The 22,212-nt window shown below is 38.0% G+C and overlaps 1 protein-coding gene across 1 annotated transcript in view; it reads left to right on the plus strand.

Moving 5' to 3' along the window:
• efnb1 (ephrin-B1) overlaps window positions 1–21,897 on the plus strand; it is an 81,180-nt gene extending 59,283 nt beyond the window's left edge. The window contains exons 3-5 of the mRNA XM_036580150.1: window positions 8,689–8,781; window positions 16,936–17,088; window positions 19,995–21,897. Coding sequence (XP_036436043.1) covers window positions 8,689–8,781; window positions 16,936–17,088; window positions 19,995–20,425 — 677 coding nt within the window. The 3' untranslated portion in view covers window positions 20,426–21,897. The remainder of the gene's footprint in view (window positions 1–8,688; window positions 8,782–16,935; window positions 17,089–19,994) is intronic.
• The last annotated feature ends 315 nt before the right edge of the window (window positions 21,898–22,212 follow it).

A 22,212-nucleotide genomic window follows, 5' to 3' on the forward strand; every position in this document is an offset into this window, starting at 1 on the left:
TTCCTGATTGGAATTCCACAAAATTCCTCATTTTATTAGTGGACATTTCATCTCTGCTACAGCAGGAATGCATTAGACTCTGAGTGTGTGTGGAACTGGAAGCCTGGAAGCTCAAGTTCCTCCTTAGGGACGACACACACACACACACACACACACACACACACACCCATACACATACAAATACACATACACACACACACACACACACACGTATAGAAGAGGAAGTGTGTGGGTTAATTAGAGGTGCTAACAAGGCCAACGCTACATTTATTATACATACACGACCGGACGTTTACACACACACACACACACACACACACACACACACACCCACACAAAAGGGTGTGTAGATAGTTCTCCAGAACCACTGAAGCTCTTCTGTGGAGCTCGATTGGTGCCGTTAGAAATTTGAATTTAAACTGCAGTAACGTACGAGCTACAGTCGCTAACTGCTACTGTATCTTTATGATGGGTGTTTCTGATAAAATGACCAGTGAGTGAAAGTAAGTGTTCGACTGCTTTTCCCTGCACAACATGTGTCATTATGTTATTTTTCAAAGTAAATCTGAAAATGTGAATTAATAGAAAAAAAGTGCTTTCTAAAAATTGAATTTCATGCATTAAATTGTACATCATTAACCGTAAAATTCAATTTCAGATGGTATGATGTAAATTCGGTACAATAACATTCAGATTTTTGCATTTTAATTCGGATTAAAATGAATATACTTTATGAATGAAATCTTTCTGCTTCTGATTTTTAGCAAAATAAATGTCTGTTCTCTACATTTCAAATCGGCCAAACCACATGGCTAAAAACTGAGTTTATTTAGCATTAAATGAATTCTTTTGGTCAACAAAGCAATATAAAATCCAAACTGGGATACATTTACATGCAATTACAACAACTGTGTAAGTCATCAAATGCTAAATAATAAGCAACAATTTTTAATATAAAATCTATATCCAGAATAAAGTGATAATAAAATAAAAATTCAGAATGTCTCACATTTTAAAAATTGTGATCAAATCTTGAGGCTGACACAATATTGTAAAAAGATCTTAAGATCAGTGCATTTCCTGCAGAAATTGTGCAGCTTAAGCTTGTTTAGATGTTGCTAGGTGGTTACTATAGAATCCCAAGTGGTTTTTGAGGTGTTGCTAGGCAGTTGCTATGGTATCTCTGGTGGTTGCTGGGGTATCCCAGGTAGTTGTTAGGTGGCTGTTATGGTATCCCAGGTGGTTGCTAGGTGATTGCTTGTGGTTGCTATGGTATCTCTGGTGAATGCTATGGTATCCTAGGTAGTTGCTAGGTGGTTGCGGTGGTATCCAAGGTGGTTGATAGGTAATTGCAGGTGGTTGCTAGGTGATTGCTGGTGGTTGCTATGCTATCTCTGGTGGTTGTTAGGTGGTTGCTATGGCATCCCAGGTGGTTGCTAGGTGATTAGTGGTGGTTGCCATGGTATCCTACATGGTTAAGAGCATGTTACTAATGGATTTCTGTCAAAGTGATATAAGTTGGGTGCACAAACTTTCACACCCCCATTCATTCCTATGGGAAAAAACTTCGCAATTTAACAAAGATTGTACAAAAAATTGTATGTCCAATTAAAAAGCTGTGTACACGCCAACCACTACGGATCAGACCAGACATTCCGAAGTTGGTACGATGTTGATATCTCAAAAACTGTGGGAAGAGTTAGCCGATAAAATCTCTCAGAAAAATAAAAACTAAGAAGAATAATAACATAAATCATATAACGATAGTGTCATTAGTTACGTTCATACATTACGTATATATAATAAATCAGCTCAACTGTTTTAGTGCTAAGTTTACAATATTTACATTGATCTTTTTTTATCACCATAAACAAATTAACAGAACAGAAACAAATATAAACAGAAACAACTTATTTTGTTGTCTATTTTATCATGAAATGTGTTTACAGAATAAGACAAGTGACTCCAAACGTCCAAAAGACAGAATGGAAATGTTCGGTTTGAATGATCTGAATGATGGTGCAGTGATATGAGTGCGGCTGGTGCTGTAAACAGTGGATTTGGGCAGTTTTCACTCTGTTTTAGCCATAAATCTTCATAAATAATGTAAATAATGTGAACAAATGACTAAAAGACTCCACATCTACAATCTCAGCTCTGAGACACTCTACAGTGAGTGAGCGAAGGACATTACGGTTCTCATTTCTCATGTTTGCCAGCTCAAAGGTTACTGACCACAGAGGAAAATAAATGTTTTACTCAGTTACACAGTCCCGCACACACACTGGCTGCTGTGCAAAAGTCAAAGAACCCCCTTCATTTATTAAATGTCCAGTCAAAACAGCAATCAAGTACAAAATATTCGTTTTTCAGTGTCAGGAAAAAGCATTGGTTGCCGTGGTAACGACGCAGGAGTCAGTAACTACATAACTACAGTCTGTAACTGTAGAACTACAAAGTGCTCCTATGTGGTCAGTGGAGCTGATAAAATGGACAATGAGGGAAGGTCAGTGTTTATAAACACAACTTGCAGTTATTTCCCATTTGTTTGTTTGTTTGTTTGTTTGTTCTGTTAGACGTGAGTAGAACATGCCCTTGTGCTCAGTGTTCTCTGATCCAGTTCTCACAACATGATCACTGCAGGATAACACACACACACACACACACACACACACAAACACACACACACACACACACACACAGCCACAACAACACCATCTGCCAGCTCACACTTTTACAGTCCGCTTCTGCTGACCGTGATCCTGCAGTTCCCAACGCAGTTCTACAGCGCTCACTGCGGTTCTAGAGTTCTAATTGTGGTCCGGTAACAATCACTGTAGTTCTGGAATTCTCATTCTGGTTCTGTAACACTGTGGTTCTAGAATTCTCATTCTGGTCCTGTAACACTCACTGCGGTTCTAGAATTCTCATTCTGGTCCTGTAACACTCACTGCGGTTCTAGAATTCTCATTCTGGTCCTGTAACACTGTGGTTCTAGAATTCTCATTCTGGTCCTGTAACACTGTGGTTCTGGAATTCTCATTTAGGTCCTGTAACACTCACTGCGGTTCTAGAATTCTCATTCTGGTCCTGTAACACTGTGGTTCTGGAATTCTCATTGTGGTCCTGTAACACACACTGTGGTTCTCCAACTCTCCCTGTGGTCCTATAACCCTCACTGTGGTCCTGTAACGATCCATGTGGTTCTAGAATTCTCATTCTGGTTCTGTAACACTGTGGTTCTAGAATTCTCATTGTGGTCCTGTATCGCTAACTGTGGTTCTAGAATTCTCATTTAGGTCCTATAACACTCACTGTGGTTCTAGAATTCTCAGTCTGGCTTGAAAATTCTCACTTTGATTCTAAAATGCTGTGTGGTTCTAGAATCTCTAATGCTCTAGGCTTCTCAGGGTGATTCTTCACATTGTTTATATGATTCAAGAACTCTGAATGTAGCGTTAAAGGTCCTGATGCAGCTCTAGAATGTTCTCTTTTGTTCCACAATTCTCAGTGTGGTTCTGATATTTCCAGTGCATTCCAGGACATTTGCTCTGGTCCTAGAATTCTTCACGTGATCCAGTTTTACAATTCTAAGCTCGATTCTAGAAAACTCACTATGTCCACTCTCTGTCCACTCTATTAGACACTCCTACCTCGTTAGTCCACCTTGTAGATGTAAAGTCAGAGACGATAGCTCATCTGCTGCTGCACGGTTTGTGTTGGTCATCCTCTAGTCCTTCATCAGTGGTCACAGGACGCTGCCCACAGGACGCTGTTGGCTGGATATTTTTGGCTGGTGGACTATTCTCAGTCCAGCAGTGACACTGAGGTGTTTAAAAACTCCAGCAGCACTGCTGTGTCTGATCCACTCAGACCAGCGCAACACACACTAACACACCACCATCACGTCAGTGTTACTGCAGTGCTGAGAATGACCCACCACCCAAATAGTACCTGCTCTGTGAGGGTCCATGGGGGTCCTGACCACTGAAGAACAGGGTGACAAAGTAAGCAGAGAAACAGATGGACTACAGTCTGTAACAGTAGAACTACAGAGTGGAACTATATGGTCAGTGGCACTGATAAAGTGGACAGTGAGTGCAGATCTATGGTAGATGTTCCTGAACCATATTAAAATGAATCATATTTAAACGACTCTCTGAGAGCCGCAGTCCGACGCTGTAGCCGCTCTGGTCAGATCGCTGCACATGCGCGTGTGTGTGTGCCAGCTCTAATTGAGTCGTACTGCCCTGGCATGGAGCTGCTCGGCGGTTGGCACGGTGACAGGTTGGCACGGCGATGGCTGGGGGAGACTGGCACCCCGCCCACTGCGTGCATCTCAATTCGCATGACATCATACAGGCGCTTAGCAACCACGCTCATCACCCCTCCCCCCCGCACGCCCACTCTCAAAGCCCTGCTCTGTTCCTGGGTTTCATTTATTTCTGCTTTTTACTTCTTCTTATGTTTCCGTGTATGAAATAATCTGGATAACGACAGTTATGCATCCATAATTACAGTAATTAGAGCATTAATATTAACGTGCACAGCTGGTCATACATAAAACTGCTCTGTGGGCTCGTTAGGCGATGTTTTCTGTTTTGGGTTTATGGTGCAGTTTTTAAAAGCATTTTAACTTGAATACGAGGCTGTGACGATTTACCTTCTCCACAAAATGTCAGTTATTAGTAATCTGTATGATGATGATGCAGATTGTTCTTGTCCATTTTCATTATTTGGCTTTTTTGTCTTCAGTCTCGATTAATCTCTGAACTAATCGATACATCATGAATATAAAAATCGAAAGTTACATTCTAAATAAACTGTCATTTTATTTGGTCATTTGCATATTTACATTAAATATGCACATAATGATAATGCGTATTGTTGTAGTCCATTTTAATTGTTTGGCCTTTTTGTTTTCAGAAGTCTCGATTAATCGCTGAAATAATCGATACATTATGAATATAAAAATCGAAAAGTCTTAAATAAATCGTCATTTTATTTGGTAATTTGCATAATTTGAATATTCACATACTTTTTTGTTTTCAGACGTCTTGATTAATCATTGAAATAACTGATACATTATGAAAATATATTTACATATATATTTATATTTACATTGAATATGCACATAATGATAATGCATCTTGTTCTAGTTAATTTTCTTTGTTTGGCCTTTTTGTTTTCGTTCTCACTTAATTGCTGGAGTTCAGTTAATCCCATTTGTTTGTTTGATTACTTGATTTTTAAGTAATAGATAAAACAATCTTCTTGATAAATGAACTAGTTGATCATTTGCGTGATGATAGTCAATATTTGCTTGGTGCTGCTCACTGTTTGGCCTTTTAAATCTGATTTAGTTTAATTTTAGTTTGATTACTTAATCTGTGAAATAATTGATAAATTATAAATATTTAATAATGTAATTTTTATTTTCTTAAACTTCTTGCTATTTCTGCATTGATTGTTGGCAGTAATGATAATGTGTAATATTGCTCAGTTACATCCATTTATATTTGATTATGTTTGATCAATTAATCATCAAAGTAATTGATCAATTATGGATTTAATCATTAGTCTCAGCACAACTGGAGTCAGTTACCTTTTCAAAAGAGGATTATTATTATTATCGCGCTTGATGGTGAAACGTTTAGACGTTTGATTTTGTGCCGCCGTTAATGACTGTGTGTGTGTGAGTGAGTGTGTGTGTGTGTGAGTGTGTGTGTGTGTGTGGGTGTGAGTGTGTGTTCATGCGTGCCTTTTTCCTCCTTCTTTAATTGATCTGCTGTGGTTCTCATTAGTCACGTTCTCAGAGCCTTGTTCTCCCTCATGTGTCCACACGTCTCACTCACACTCGGTAATGAGCAGCCGTCTGCGTGAGGTAATAACTGAGTGTGTGTGAGTGTGTGTGTATGTGTGTGTGTGTGTGTGCGTGTGTGTGTGTGTCTGAGAGTCTGTATGTGTGCGTGTGCAGTAATTGGGGGCTAAATTGAATAAATATGTTGGTACAGGTGAGATTACCTGCTGTGACATCAGCACCAAAACTAACCCACACCACACACTGCAGCTCTCTGTCTGATACACTCACACCACGCTAACACTAAACACACACACACACACACACACTACACTAACACTAAACACTCACACTGCACCAACACTACACACACACACACCACGCTAACACTACACACACACACACACACACAACACTCACACTACACTGAACTCACTCCTTTTTACGACCTCTGTCTCTCTCGCTTTTTTCCTTCTTTCTTTTTTCTGTCCCTATTACTCTCTGTCTCCCCTCTTTTCCTTCTTTCTCCCACTTTCACACTCTTTCTCTCTTCCCCTTTTCTTCCTTTTTTAGTTCCCTCTCTCTCCCTATTCCTTCCTTATCTTTCCCTCCTTCTCTCTCCTCTCCCCTTCCCTCTTTTTCTTTCTCTCTCTCCCCTTTCTTTTCTCCCCTTTTTCTTCTTTCTCTCTTTTTCTACCCCTTTTCCTCCCCCCCTCGCTCTGTCTCCTTCTTTCTACCTTTTTTCTTCCCTCTCTTTCTTTCTCTCTCTCTCTCTATTTCTTACCAGGCTCAGCTGTTTTGCTGATGAAGGCCCTCATGAGCTGCAGGTTCTACATGAATTTCCGTTTCCATTAAACACACAGTAACGTCAGTTAACTGTTCCTGTAATGAAGCTCAGTTCACAGTGAGGCTGTGCTAAACTATCACTTCAGCGGGAACCAAGGTCATCGCAGGTTTTCCACGGGACGTTAGAACGTCTTTACTGATTGGTTGTCGCCGCCCTGCGTCACTGCTCATTTGCATAAAGTTGAGCTGAACTTCTTTGCGTTGCTCTGATCGCTGCTCATCGCTGAGTGTCGCTGGTGTGGACGCAGCGTGAGCTTCAGTGGACAGCGGTGCAGTTTGCTGTGCTCTGAGGCGAGGCAAGGTGAGGTGAGGCGAGGTGGTTTATTTTAGGCTACAATTCTTACGTCTTACTAAATTGAGAAGCTGACACCAACCTAACGAGCGAGTCCTTGAGTATTTGAGTTATTCGGGCCGGCTCTGGTGCACAGGCCTCGGGCCACATTCCCCAGAGATCAGATTACTATCACGTCCAGCTGTAAGAGAACATCTAGAGAACAGTTCCTCACTCTCTCACTCAGAGTCGGTATTGAGGAAGGATGTTTAAAAGCTGGTCACACTGAGCGTGATTTATTCCGACATCAATAAACGGGTGTGTATGAAACGATGTCACAGCAAAAATGTGACATTTTGTTCGCTGTGTGTAAGAGTTAGACTCACTCCACCAATCACTGATGTCTATGGTGACAACCAAGCTGACGGAACCCACCATCTAGAACTTTTTGACCAACGTCAGAAGGATTAGTTTGTTTTCTGCTTCACCTCATGAGGAGCTGCGTCTCCAAAATATCAAAACATCCAAAGTCAGGAGGTCCGAGCTGTGAGTGACCTTCAGCTCCTGAATGAGGTGGTGAGACCTAATGTGCCTTTGTAGTTCATTTTAGTCCTCAAAACTCTAAAAATGAACTTTTTCCTTTGGTGTTTTTTGATGAAGTGTTTAAATTGAAGTGCTTAAAATATATTATATTATTAACATTTATGCTTAAAATATTATTTTCCACCTCAGCCTGTCAAATCAGAGACAATATGTGCTGTTTTTTTCTGAAATACGTGAATTTTTTGCCACCCTGTCACCAATTTTCAGGGAGGTGTGGGCTATAAATGGTGTTTAAAAGCCTGTGTCAACTGAATTTATTATTTTCTAGTAAGAAATACAGATATTTATGAAATGCTTTTAGAACTTTTCAAATGAATAATAAAAAGTTTTTTTTTTCTGTCCAAACAAAAATAACAGTGCAGTTTGTTCTGTATTAGTAATATAACTAATGACTTTTGATACCAAATTAACAGTTTTAGTAACAAAACCTATTAAATTAAACATTTTAAGGCTAATTTAACCAAAAATTACTGAATAACTTTGTTGAAAACAGTTTAACAGAAATCATATTCCACATTACGCTGATATTAATGTAGTAAAAAAACACAAAGCATATAGTTATATGTAGAACCATGAACTCTCAGAGAACCGTATGTAGGCTTAATTGTTTCTTTGCATGATGAAATTGTTCTTCAGATTGATGGATAATGTGTTGTATATGGTTCTATGCACCACCAAAAGTTCTGCTGTTGCTATGATGTCAAGCTTGTATAAAAGAGCAGAACCTTTTTGTTGCCATATAGAACCACATACAACTGCCAAAAATTCTCAGCCGAATTTTTGAGGTCAGATCTGCAACCTCCCCAACCCACCCCCTGCCACCAATCACAAGTGTGTGTGTGTGTGTGTGTGTGTGTGTGTGTGTGTGTGTGGTGTGTGTGTGTGTGTGTGTGTGTAAGTGTGTGTGTGTGTGTGTGTGTTTATAGAGTTAAATCAGGGTTTCTCTGCCAGTTTGGTTTCAGCAGCATGACCTGTAATCAGAAACATCATAAATCTTTTTTTTCTCTCTGCCTCCGTTTCCCCCTCGCTTTCTCTCTGTCTCGCTGTCTCTGTCCGTTTGTCTGTCTGAGTTAGAACAGAGGGGCTGTTATATGTAGCACATTAAAAAAACATTCTTTTAAATGTGGAACAAAAATAAAATGCAATAATTTTTTCTCTCTCTCTGTAGCCACCTCTAATGGAACACTGGAGGGTTTGGAGAACAGAGAAGGAGGAGTGTGTAGCACCAGATCCATGAAGATCATCATGAAAGTGGGACAGGGTGAGTAACACACACACACACACACACACACACACACACACACACACACACACACACACACCCTGCAAAGTTCAACTATGTAATGTTCAACTATGAAATATACCATGAAATGATAGTTTAACAGTAACATTCAACTGTACAAAGTTCAACCACGTAACCTTCAACTAAAAGGTCCACTACACAAAGTTCAACTATGTAACACTGTTGATGCAAAGTTTAATAATAACATTCATCTTTACAAAATTCAACTACTCAAAGTTCAACCATGTTACATTCAACTATGCAAATTTCAATTATATAATATTGAAATATACAAAGTTTAACCATGTAATGTTCAACTAAATGCAAAGTTCAACTATGTAACATTTAAATCTACCAAGTTTAATAATGTAACAATCAACCATACAAAATTCAACTACTCAAAGTTCAACCATGTTACATTCAACTATGCAAATTTCAATTATATAATATTGAAATATACAAAGTTTAACCATGTAATGTTCAACTAAATGCAAAGTTCAACTATGTAACATTTAAATCTACAAAGTTTAATAATGTAGCAATCAACCATACAAAATTCAACTACTCGAAGTTCGACCATGTAATGCTCAACTAAACGTTCAACTACACAAAGTTCAACTATGTAAGACTGAAAATGTTAGACTCATCTTTACAAAATTCAACTACTCAAAGTTCAACCATATAACATTCAACTACGCAAACTTCAACAATATAATATTAACATATACAAAGCTCCACCATGTAATGTTCAGCTAAAAGTTTAATTATGCAAAGTTGAACTGTTTAACTTTGAAATATACAAAGTTTCATAATGTAACATCAGACTTTACAAATTTCAACTACTCAAAGTTCAACAATATATTGTTCAACTAAACGTTCAACGACGTAAGGTTCAACTATGTAACACTAAAAATGCAAAGTTTAATAATGTAATTTAATGTCATTTATATAATGTAAATAAATAATGTAATTTATCTTTACAAAATTCAACTACTCAGTTTAACCATATAACATTCAACTATGCCAACTTCAACTATATACTATTGATATACACAAAGTTCAACTATGTAATGTTCAACTAAATATTCATCTATGCAAAGTTTAATAATGCAACGTTTAAGTTTACAGAATTCAACTACTCAAAGTTCAACCATGTAACGTTCAATAAAACATTCAACTTCACAAATCTCAGCTATGTAATATTGACATATAGAAAGTTCAACTATGAAACACTGAAATATACAAAGTTTAATAATGTAACATTCAACTTTACAAAATTGAACTAATCAAAGTTCATCAATGTAATGTTAAACCAAATGTTCAACTTCGTAAAGTCCAACTATATAATATTGGCACATACCACGTTCAACTATGTAATGTTCAACTAAAAGTTCAACCACACAATGTTCAACTGTGTAACATTGAAATATATAAAGTTCAACTATATAATGTTTAACTATGTAAAGTTTAAAAAAAAATGTCACATCAGTATATACAAAGACAAACTATGTGCATAGTTAAACCAAGTTCAACTATGCAAAGTTCAACTATGTAACAGTCAACTAGGTAACATTTAACTACACAAACTAGGTGACATTTATTCACCAAAGTTCAACAATGTTATACTCAACTATGCAAAGATCAACTATGTTAAGTCCAAGTTAAGTTCATTTACAAAATGTTCAATTACAAAACGCTGAACTTCATAAAATTACATATATATATATATATATATATATATATTATATATATTATATATTTATATTTCAATTTTGCAATATCTGCAGGGTGAACAAATCTCTAATTTTGAGTAAAATATTAAGGAGGAGAAACTTTCCCACTAAACTCTGTACTGAAACGTCTAAACTGAACCAAACAGTGGAGAAATTATTATTTTAAAAACATTTCTCTTTACGACTGTGTGGAATGTGCAGGTCTGGTTCCTTTCGGCCTCCATAATGATTGTTTTGACCCCGCGGTCAAAAGGTCAAAGCCTCCTCTGGGGCGTGTGTTCATACCATCCCTTCAGCTACAGCGCTGTTCTAATCTCTAAGATCTATCTGTTAGCTTAAGCCCGTATCAGGCTAATGTTGCCCAATAGCACAGATAACATTAGCTTATGGCCAGGTGTGCACAGGGACTTTTGTATTGCTTTTTGTGTTGTTTGTTTAATGGGGTGTTCCCACAGTCCTCTGTATGACTCTGTGTAAGTTGACTTGTATTACTGTAGCCAAGTAGTGCTAACCCTAAACCTAAACTGCAGGCCGAACCTTAGTGAGCCGACGGATCTTTAGTTTTTCCCCCAAAAAAGAGATGAATTTGTGGTAAAAAGATGACCAGCAAAACATCCTCATTTCTACAAAATAGTCATTATGAGGACATTTGGTCCTTACAGAGTCCTAAATACAAACACACACATGCTAGTGATGTACATAAGAGATAATGAAAGTAAGTAGGAAAAATTAACAACATAAAAAATGATAGTATTATTCTCGTTTTCTTTTTTCTAATTTAATAAATACATGAAGTATTTCAAATTATTCAACAATACCTCATTTGTGAAACATTTTTTAGTGCACCTTATAAAATACATTAGTTTCTTTTTGCCTGCAGAAGTCTAAAAAATGTCGAGTGATACAACCATCCAACCATATATAGTGATTAAGTAAACTATAGTTATATACAATTCTAAATAAAATAGTTTAACATGATTTTATGCTTGAAAACTTTAAAATAAAATGAGCAAAATAAGTCAACTTATTAAAATTAGTCTGAAAAGTCAGGTGGCTTGACCAGTCAGTCAAATGAAGCAACCAGACCAGCAGTTTAATAACTGAAATAGACAATTAAAAGCTTTGATAACACTGACTATATTGAATGCACATAGATATAAATGCAGATATATATGCAGTGTAGTGAGCTGCTGCCAGTTAGTCCAGTTTACTATCAGAGGAGTGACATCAGACTGTAATGAGTTAATGGGGAAAAGAGAGCAGAAAGAAAAAGCCAGTCTCTTGGGGTTAGCTGTTAGCCATTTGCCTAGCATGGGGACTAGCTGGCTTTCCATATGCACTGACTTGGCCAGCTGCTTCAGGCGATGCAGTGGTCTCGGCCTACAAGACGAGAGGCTCTACAGCTTCTCAGCTGAAACTAACAGTGTTAACGGCTGTAATTTTTTGCTGCTGGCGGGACAAAACATTGTATCTCCATTTTTGTCGTTTTTCAGTTTTTGGCATAATTTGAAAATCCCTGTTGCTCTTTAAATTGTGTGTAAATTTCATGATGAATGGACCAAAAGAAACGGCCCAAAATGACTTGGAAAAGACTCTGGTTCCATTGACTTACATATAAGTAAAGAAGGTTTTTTGCTTCTCCTGTAAAGTTATCATTTTGGAGATACAAGGTTTTGCTCTGACATCAGTGATTACTAAATTCCAGCGTAGATTAAAGCTTGAGTGTGCAAGACGTACATAAAAGACAAATGACAAAAAAAAAAAGACGTAAAACAACGTTCAGTAGCATTTAGAGAAGCTGCTGTGGACTTAATTTTTGTTTTTACTATTTCATCCACTAAAAATGTTTCGAATTTACTCCAGTTGTTTGATATGATTTTTATTCATATTGAAGGGACATCCAGAATAATATGCCATTGTTAATCTACAAGCATCCAAAATGATTTTATTTGAAATAAAAATATGCATACATGCACTATACTGGTATATAAGTAATCTTTATTACACCGTGATATAAATTTTTACACATACTGTGCACTAGAGGTCTGCACTCCCACGGTTTTCAGCAGGACCTGCCACAATATCTTTGCAGCCCAAGATTAATTTTCGATGTTGTGCGTGGGAGCAGGCGGGAAACCAGCCCACTGCAGGTGGGAGCAGGACGTAACACACATTAAGAGAAATCCCACAAAGTAATGAATAGCTTAAATAAAGTAGAACAATCACTAAACCATATATATGAACAATATAAAATAATAATGAGGAAATTAAAATGAATGAAGGCGTTTTAAAGAGCTGTGAAGCAGCCGATCACGTGAACAACATGCAGATCCTCGTAGCTCACAGAGACGCGGAGCCTTCAGTCTGACAGCCACAGCTGCCCAGCAAAACACCAGAAATAACCACTCTTTGGTTTAATTCCTGCTCTGTGTTTACTGGGAATAAATGGCGTTTGGTGATGTTACTCAAAGTGCGCCTGACAGCCATGACTGCTGTGTTATTTCAGCAGAGAATAATGTATTCATGAAAGGATTATGTCAGATATTGGATTCAGTTGGCCTTGACTGAACTGGGCGGGCGGGAGCGGGACTAAACGTTTCAGTTGTGGGTGGAAGTGGGATAAATTATTCCAATTTTCTGCAGGAAATTTTGCAGGAGATTTCTACTGCGCACCACTACCAAGTACTCAAGTCCTCATCACCATAACTGCCCACAGCCTCTGTAAACATCCATGAATGTCACTCCGCTGGTCCGCTAGTAATTTTAATGAAACTCTGTAAAGTGTATTTCTCCAAACGAGGCCTCTTCATCTCCTGTTATGGCTGTTATTCCCGTACAAACGAGTTTATTCACTAATTACCTTTTAACAATCCAAAAACCACTCAGCTGTGTAATGAGAGTGAGACGGACTCTAATGCTGTTTGGAGAGGTCAGTGTGTGACGATGACCCTCTGCAGTGCCAGATCCGTTACGATGATGTCGAAATCGCTGAAAATGTTCCAGCTATCGCTTCATTAAAGTCTTCTGGAAAGGGTAAAGTATCCAGGAAAAACAGACTGAATGTGGTTTTCATAAGGTGGAAATCTGCTTGTAAGACAAATATGTTAGTGAAGCTGATTCCCATAAACGAATGTATTAAAAAAATTGAAAATCTTATATTAATTTTATTTTTATCTCATTTTTAATTTCATGTTATGAACTGGTTTTGCAAGCTCCTCAGGAGTTTTAAACAATTTGTTTGGCTACCACAGTATTGTACTTTTTGCACTTTCATTTACACTTACAGTTGTGTGCAAAAGTTTGCACACCCCAGGTCAAATCTCACGTATTTGTTGATTTTGTAGTGTAGTGGAAATGTAAATAAGTGTAGTGAAGTGTAAATAAGTCAACGCACATCCTCTGCAGAAAGGACACTTCTGCACATTTTTAACACAGTTATTGGTTATTAAAAAAATGAAAAGGGAAAAATATTAGTCAACAAATATACAGAAATGTATGTGTGTATTAAAATAAGTATAAAACATGTTTTCATGTTTTTGTGAGTTCACTGTAGAAGATGTTTTAACTTATTATCACTTAGAAAATGAACATAGCATGTAATCTGACTGGGGTGTTCAAATCTTTACGCTAGTGCAGTATTGATTATTTTATCATAACTGAACATTAAGTCTTTAATATTTTGTATAAAACATTGTAACAAAATCTCACACCTTTGAAGCCACACGTTTACAGGAAAGGGAAAAAAAAAATTCTTAATGCTAATAAAAATTAATGTAGGTAACTTGAGTGGTTCTTTCAGTCCATTCATCATGAGAAGGATTTCAAATGGTGCTAAAAAGAAATAACCAGAAACAAATTATAGAGATTTCAAATTACCGGTCTACTCACTTTTTTCTTATCTCTTCTGCATAATTTTATTTAAATGTAAAAATTTGAAAGTTAATAAAAAATAAAATTACATTTAATAATAAGTTGATTGTTACTAGTTATGACACGAGTTATGGATTTGTGGCGCAACCAAATTCAGTAAAAGGGTAGTTTAAACTAACTAGTGTAACTGAGGACTCAGTAAGGACTTCACACACAAACACAAATGTATGCAATGTAATGTGATATAAAGAGATTTTACTCCAGGCAGTTTTGGAGCATTTCTATTGGTCCATTCATCAGGAAAATTTCACACGTTAGACGTCGGTCGTGCTTGAATGATGTAAAAGTAAAAATTGAAAAAAATGGAGATACATGTTTTTCTTTGGACAGCGATGATATATATTCTCACTTATCGCTGTTGTCAGAAGAAAACCTCGTATCTCCATTTTTTGTCATTTTTCAGTTTTTGAGGTAATTTGAAAGTGCCTCTTGCCTTTTACGGTGTGTGTAAATTTCATGAAGAATGGACCAAAAGAAACGGCCCAAAATGACTTGGAAAAAAGTCTGGTTCCATTGACTTACATTAAAAGTAAAGTAGGTTTTTTCCTTCTCCTGTAAAGTTACCATGTTGGAGATACGAGGTTTTGCTCCGGCAGCAGCGACATCCGTCTGATTATTTGTGTTTCTCATAGTTGAGACTGCAGTGCTCACACTGCTGCTTTATAGCGCAGAGATATAAGTGTGTGTGATGTTCGGTTCTGCGGGGAACAGTGCGCCGTCTCTGTCGCTCGTCCATCCTGACGTTCTTATTGGCTAATGATTCAGTCCATTTGCCTTTAAGAGCCCTTACAGCACCCCCGAGAGCCATAACAGGTTATTAATGTTCTTTTAGCATAGCTATACATCTCCTCCCTCACACACACACACGGGTTTGTCTTACATTACTAGTGAGGACTTCCATTGATTTCTATTGATTTTAGTATGACTGTAGCAAATACTACACTTACACTCTTAAAACCGATGGTTCTTCAGGGTTCTTTAGTAAACAGCTTAAATGGTTCTCTGCATGGTGAAATGGCTCTCTAGATTGACTTGAACATGGTTCTATTCCTTATAGCATTAAAAGGGGTTCTGCTATTGTTACAAGCTTGACATCGTAACAATTTAGTCTCAGAACTCTTTTTGCTGCTATATAGAACCATTTTCAAAAAAAGGTTCTATATAAAACAATATGCAACATCAATCTGAAGAACCATTTCACCATGCAAAAAAAACATTTAAGCACCAAGCTTTAAGTGCTCATGGTTCTACATAGAACCACTGTTTTTACTAAAGAACCCTTGAAGAACCGTGTTTTTAGAAGTGTAACCTTAACTTTGGCATCCAAAAGGCAGTTTTTCTGCTCTTGTAGTTTTTCCAGTGGTGAAAATGACACAAGCTCAAGTGAGGACCAGCAAAATGTCCCCATTTGTGCAACAATGTCATGTTCTCCTGTTTTTTTGTGAGGTCCTCAGAAAGACAAGCGCACACACACACACACACACTTAGGGCTGTGGATGAAGAACTGCGGCTTAATGCATTTTTTACGAGAAAACAAGTTAAAAAACGAGCGAGGGTGAAAGATCAGCCAGGAAAAGGGTTTGGATTCTTTATTATTCATTTATTTATTTATTTATTTGAAGGCGTTTCTGACTCAAACTGAGAAGCATCAGCCATGAAGGAATGCAGCAGCGAGAGTTGCTCAACACTTTTCTCAGTAATAAAACCATCAAAACAAACAGGCCTCCACAGGTACCGAGCACAGTCACGCTGGAGAACCTCAGTAACCTCTGAGACAATCACACCCCCCGTTAACGCTCACCGCTAAGGCTGCTATATAAACTATAACTAATATAAACTATTTTGACAGGAATGTGTGTATCGTGTGTGCATAATCATTCATTTATTCATTTATATAGTTGACAGATTTTAATAAATTATTATTTATTGATTTTCACAAATATTTATATCATTTAATGTATTTTGTATCACTATTATTTATTTAAAACAAAATAAATTATTTTAATAGGATGTGTGTATAATGTGCATAATTTATTCATTTATTTATTACACAAATTAACAGACCATAATATTCTTATTATTTGTTATTTTGTACAGATTTATTTATTTATTTGACAGGTTTTAATAAATCATTTATTATTTGTTGATTTTCACAAATATATAATTGTATTGTTTATCATTATTATTTATTAATTTGTGTGGTTGCATTTGTTAAATATAATTTATTTAAATGACTAATATCAATATAATTTACTATTATTATTATTATTATTATTATTTTACATTTTTAGATTATCTGATGTATTTTATATTAATCTGACAGTGTTGTTTAAACGCTTTAAACCACATGACTGAAAATATTAATTCACCTTTGATTAAAAAAATAAAGACTAAAGTTTAAGCTAAACGATGTTCGTCTACAGAGGATCTTTTTATTAATTGTTTTTTCCTTTTTGTTTGTGTGTTTCAGACCCAAACACTGCCGACCTGGCGCCAACAGACGGTCCAGACCGAGATCAGGACAACGAGATTAAAGACCCAACAACCAGCCCGGCCAGGAAGAAAGACAGAGACAGAGAGAGAGAGCGAGAGAGAGACAGACCCATACAGCCCGGGAGTAAAGGTGAGACAGCGAGAGAGAGAGCAAGAGAGAGAGAGAGCGAGAGAGAGAGAGAGAGAGAGCGAGAGAGAGCGAGAGAGAGAGGAGAGAGAGAGAGAGAGTTAGTAAAAGAAAGAGGAGAAAGAAAGAAGTGAAAAAAAGAAGATAGAGGGACAAAGACAACGAAGAAAGATAAAGATGGAGAAAGAGAGAAAGAAAAGACAGAGGGAGGTGAGAGAGAGTATAAAGGAGAGGGTGAGAGAAACAGAGAGAGGAAGAGAGGAAAAGAAAAATTAAAAAAAAAATTAAAAATTAAAAATTAAAAAAGAAATAGAAGGGAGAGAGAGAGAGAAGGGAGAAAAAGAAGAGAAAGAAGAATGAAAGAGAGAGAGCAAAAACGGGAAAACGAGAAAAAGACAGAAGAGAGAAAGAAGGAGGAAGAGAAAGAAGAAGAGCCGAAAGCAAAAAAAAGAGAAAGGAGAAGGAGAGGGAAAAAGGGAAAATGAAAATGGAGAGAGACTAAAAAAGAGAGAGAGAAATAGAAAGAAAGAGGAGAAAGAAAGAAACGAAAAAGAGAAAGATAGAGCGAGAAAGAGACAATGAAGAAAGGGAAAGATGGAGAAAGACAACAAGAGAGGAGAGCAAAAGAAAAAGGATAGAAAGAGAAAAAAAGGGGGAAAGAGAACGAAAAAGAGCAGGGAGAAATAGAAGAAAGAAAGAAAAAGAGCGAAAGAGGAGAGAAAAAGGAAAGAGAGAGAGAAAGAATAAAGGAAGAGAGACAAAAAGGGAAAGAAAAGTAAAAAGAAGAGAGGAGGAAAAGGTAGAGAAACAGAAGAAAAAGAAGGGAAAAGAGAGGAGAGAAAAAGAGAACGGAAAGAGACAGAAAGAAAAAAGGAAGAGAGACAAAGAGGGAAAGAAAAGGAAAAAGGGGAGAGAGAGAAGAAAGAAGATGAGAGAGAAATAGAAGAAAGAGGAGATGGAAAAAGAGCGAGAGAGAAGGAAACAGGAGAGAAACAGAAGAAAAGGAAATAAAAAGAGCGAGAGAGGAGAGAAAAGAGAGAGAGAAAGAAAAAAGATAGAGAGGAAAGAAAAAGAAATAAAAAGAAGAAGGAAGGAGAGAAAGAGAGAGAAAGAGAGTGAAAGAGAGAGAGTGAGAGAGCGAGCGAGCGAGAGAGCCTGCAGTACTGATTTAGTCTCAGTTAAATCCAGACAAACCAGAATCAGATGTTCAGGAAAGACTCTCTCTCTCCCACTGTGTGTGTATAGATATGTGTGTGTATAGATATGTGTGTGTGTGTGTGTGTGTGTGTGTGTGTGTGTGTGTATACGTGTGTGTGTCGGTGCTGAGACTCTTCTGCTCATAGCTGTAACAGTGGCGTCCAGTCAGATCCCCTCGCTGCCCTTCATGCTCCATTATGACCTCATTACAGTAACACAGTGAGTTAATGTAGCTGCTCCTCGTCGTCCTCCCGGCTGAGAACCTGCAGGAGCTCCAGACTTCATCAGCGAAACCCGCAGAGATTCTAGATTCTGCTTTGTTTTGCTCACATCCTCATCTCCACACTGCGTTCGCTTCATTTACGTCTTCTTGTTGCTGCGTTCCTGAATTTTATAGTGTTTTAATGAATAATGGTCTGTTTTTCTGCGTGCTCAGCTGCTCAGAGCTGGGTCTGCTGGTCACGTACCGACTGCGTTTTTGCGTTCTACTCAAAATGAGCTAAAACAGTACCGAAACAGTCACTGCTGAAACATTCGGTAAAGTTTCGGTAGTGCTGAGGTTGTTCTGATAGTCCGATCATTAGTTTTAATAAAATAAACATAATTAATGTACAGAGTCACTCAAATCAGCTTAAACCCCCGAATGTGTTTAAACCAGTTTAAACTCTCAAAAAAGAGGGTTCTTTAGCAAAGACAGTGGTTCTGTATAGAACCAGGAACACTCAAAGAACCATGCGCATGCTTAAAAGTTCTTTGCATGGTGAAATGGTTCTTCACATTGATGGGAGAATGTGTGTATATGGTTCTACATAGTGCCTTTCTAAAAAAAATGGTTCTATATAGAACCATAAAGGGTTCTTCTACTGTTTGCGATTTCATGATGTAAAGAACCATGCAAAGAGTTCTTTGAATGTTTGTAGTTCTAAATAGAACCATTTTCTTTACTAAAGAACCCTCTGTCAAGAGTCTATAAAACACATGCAGCACATTCTCCGTCAATCTGAAGAACCATTTCAACAAAAAGGGTTCTTCTGTTGTGTACAGCAGCAGAACCCTTTCTGGTGCTGTACGGAATCATAAACAACACATTCTCAATCTGAAGAGCCATTTCACCATGTAAAGAACCCTTCAGGCATGCAAATGTGTCATGATACAGAACCATTCTTTTGGCTAAAGAACCCTTGCAGAACTGCAGAAGGAACTTCAGTGACAATATTGCATCAAGGTCATAACTGTCAATTGTTAGGAATTAAATGGGGATGGAACCGGGACGGTGCTAGCAGGCATGCTAATAACATTAGCATTAGCGATCTAGCTAGCTAAAATTACCTTGCGGAATGCTAATGCTAATGCTAACAATCACACCAGCACACAATTCTAGTGCACTTAGTGGTGATGTAATAGTGCTTGGTGCCATTTTCTTCATTGCATTCTTAGCAAAAAGGGTTCTAAATAGTACTAAAAATGGGTTCTAGTGGAACCTTTTTGGGGCTAATATACAATAATTTTTTATAAAAGTTGTTTAAACAGCTGGTTTTCCATCGTAGCAAAGAACCAACTGACCATGCAGTGCATTCAAATTGTTCCTTGAGTGTTCTTGGTTCTGTATACCTTCACTAAAGAACCCTTAAAGAGTTCTCTAAAGTGGGTTTCTCAACAACGTTCACTTCAACTAAAAGTGTATCAATCTCTCTTTTCTCTCTCTCTCTTAGACACGAGAAACGGCGCTGGTTCTGGTTCCGGTTCCGGTTCTGGCTCCGGTTCCGGTTCCGGTTCCGGTTCGAGTTCCACCGATGGGTTTTTTGGTTCCAAGCCCGCCGTGTTCGCCTCCATCAGCGCCGGCTGCCTCGTCTTCATCCTCATCATCATCATCCTCATCGTCCTGCTGCTCAAACTGCGCAAGAGGAGCCGCAAGCACTCGCAGCCGAGGGGCGGGGCCGCGCTGTCACTCAGCACGCTGGCCCCGCCCAAAGGCTCCACCCACGCCGGCGCAGAGCCCAGTGACATCATCATCCCGCTGCGCACCAGCGAGAACAACTACTGCCCGCACTACGAGAAAGTTAGTGGAGATTACGGACATCCGGTTTATATCGTCCAGGAAATGCCCCCCCAAAGCCCCGCCAACATCTACTACAAAGTCTGAGAGAGGGAGAGACGGAAGGAGAAGGAGAGAGAAAGAAAGAGAGAGAAAGAAAGAGAGAGATAAACGCGAATATCCTCACATAACATCTTCAGATAAGACACTGTGGAACATGCTGGATCTTTTGTGTCATGTTCTCAAAACTATCTGGAGATTTTGGGGAGGAAAGAATGGAAGGAGGGAAAAGGGAGGGATGAAAACAGACGAGTGAAGGACTAAACGGATTAGAAAAGAGAGAGAAAGAGATGGAGAAAGAGGAAAAAGATAAATGTCTTCAGATGAGAAGATGCATCTTTTTTCTCTCGCATTTTTAACCAGTTCTGAGATCTGGAGACGAAAGGATGGAAGGAGGGAAAAGAGAGGGATGGAAAAGAGATGAGTGATGGACTACGGTTGTAGAAGAACGAGAGAAAGAGGCAGAGAAAGAGAAAACGCCGGATACGTCTTCAAGTAAGATGAGAGGGAGGATGTTGGATCTTTTCCTCTCGCCTCTCGTCGAGCCTCTCTGGAGACGAAAGGATGGAAGCAGAAGAGAGGGATGAAAAACGAGGAGTGAAGGATAAATAAATTCGTCTTGCACTTGTTTCTTCTCACCCGTGTGTCTCTCTCTCTCTCAGTCCAACCTCTATAGACTCAGGCTGTGGACTTTTATTATGGAAAATCCTCCAGCCAATCACGGACAGGCTTGGGCTGTTTGTTTTTTCACATTAGTTATTTTATTTCTAGTTTATTTCAGTTTTTTTCTGTTTTAAATCACTTTCATCACTCGTTTCCTTCACTCGTTTACCCAAGAATTTCTCTGTGCTTTGGTGATTTAATGCCCCCGACACACACACACACACACACACACACACACACACACACACACACACAGTGTGAAAGTATAAAACGTCATTATTTTAGCGATTGTTTACAGATATTAATTTGTGTAAATTATACACTACAGCTCAAAAATTTAGAATCTTTGTTTTTAATAATAAAAAACAATAAATATATAAATAACTGTAACTGATTGTTCTGAACAATTAAATGAAGTTCTAATAAAAGTAATATCTGGAATAAAGTTCTGTTAATTTCCAGAATAAATTTTTAATAAAATTTATATCCAGAATGAAGTTCTAATGAAAACTGATATCCAATATCAAATAAAATTAAATTTCAGAATTCATCATATTTTAAAACTGGAGATCAGATTTGACCAAAAATGACCGTAAATATAATCACGTCTGAAGTGTTAAAATACAGAGTAAAGAGTTTAAGAAATGCTTTTCAGTGAACAGATTAAAATATAATAATAATAAAATATTAAAAACAGGTTCCAGATTTTTGAACTGAGGTGTTTCTTTGTATTTCAGTCAGAAATAATTTAGACTTGATCAGTTAAACACACACACACACACACACACACACACACACACACACACACACACACACACACTCACACAGATACACACACACACACACACACACACACACACACACACACACACTCACACACACACTCACACACACACACACACACTCACACAGACACACACACACACCACACACCCACGACACAGACACACACACACACACACACACACACACACTCACAGACACACCCAGACACACACACACACACACACCCAGACACACACACACTCACAGACACACACACACACACATACACACACACAGACACACACACACACACTCACACAGGCACACACACACACACTCACCCAGACACACACACACACACACACACACCCAGACACACACACACTCACAGACACACACACACACAC

The sequence above is a fragment of the Colossoma macropomum genome, unplaced genomic scaffold, assembly GCF_904425465.1.
Source record: "Colossoma macropomum unplaced genomic scaffold, Colossoma_macropomum, whole genome shotgun sequence".
In the NCBI taxonomy this organism is placed as follows: domain Eukaryota; kingdom Metazoa; phylum Chordata; class Actinopteri; order Characiformes; family Serrasalmidae; genus Colossoma; species Colossoma macropomum.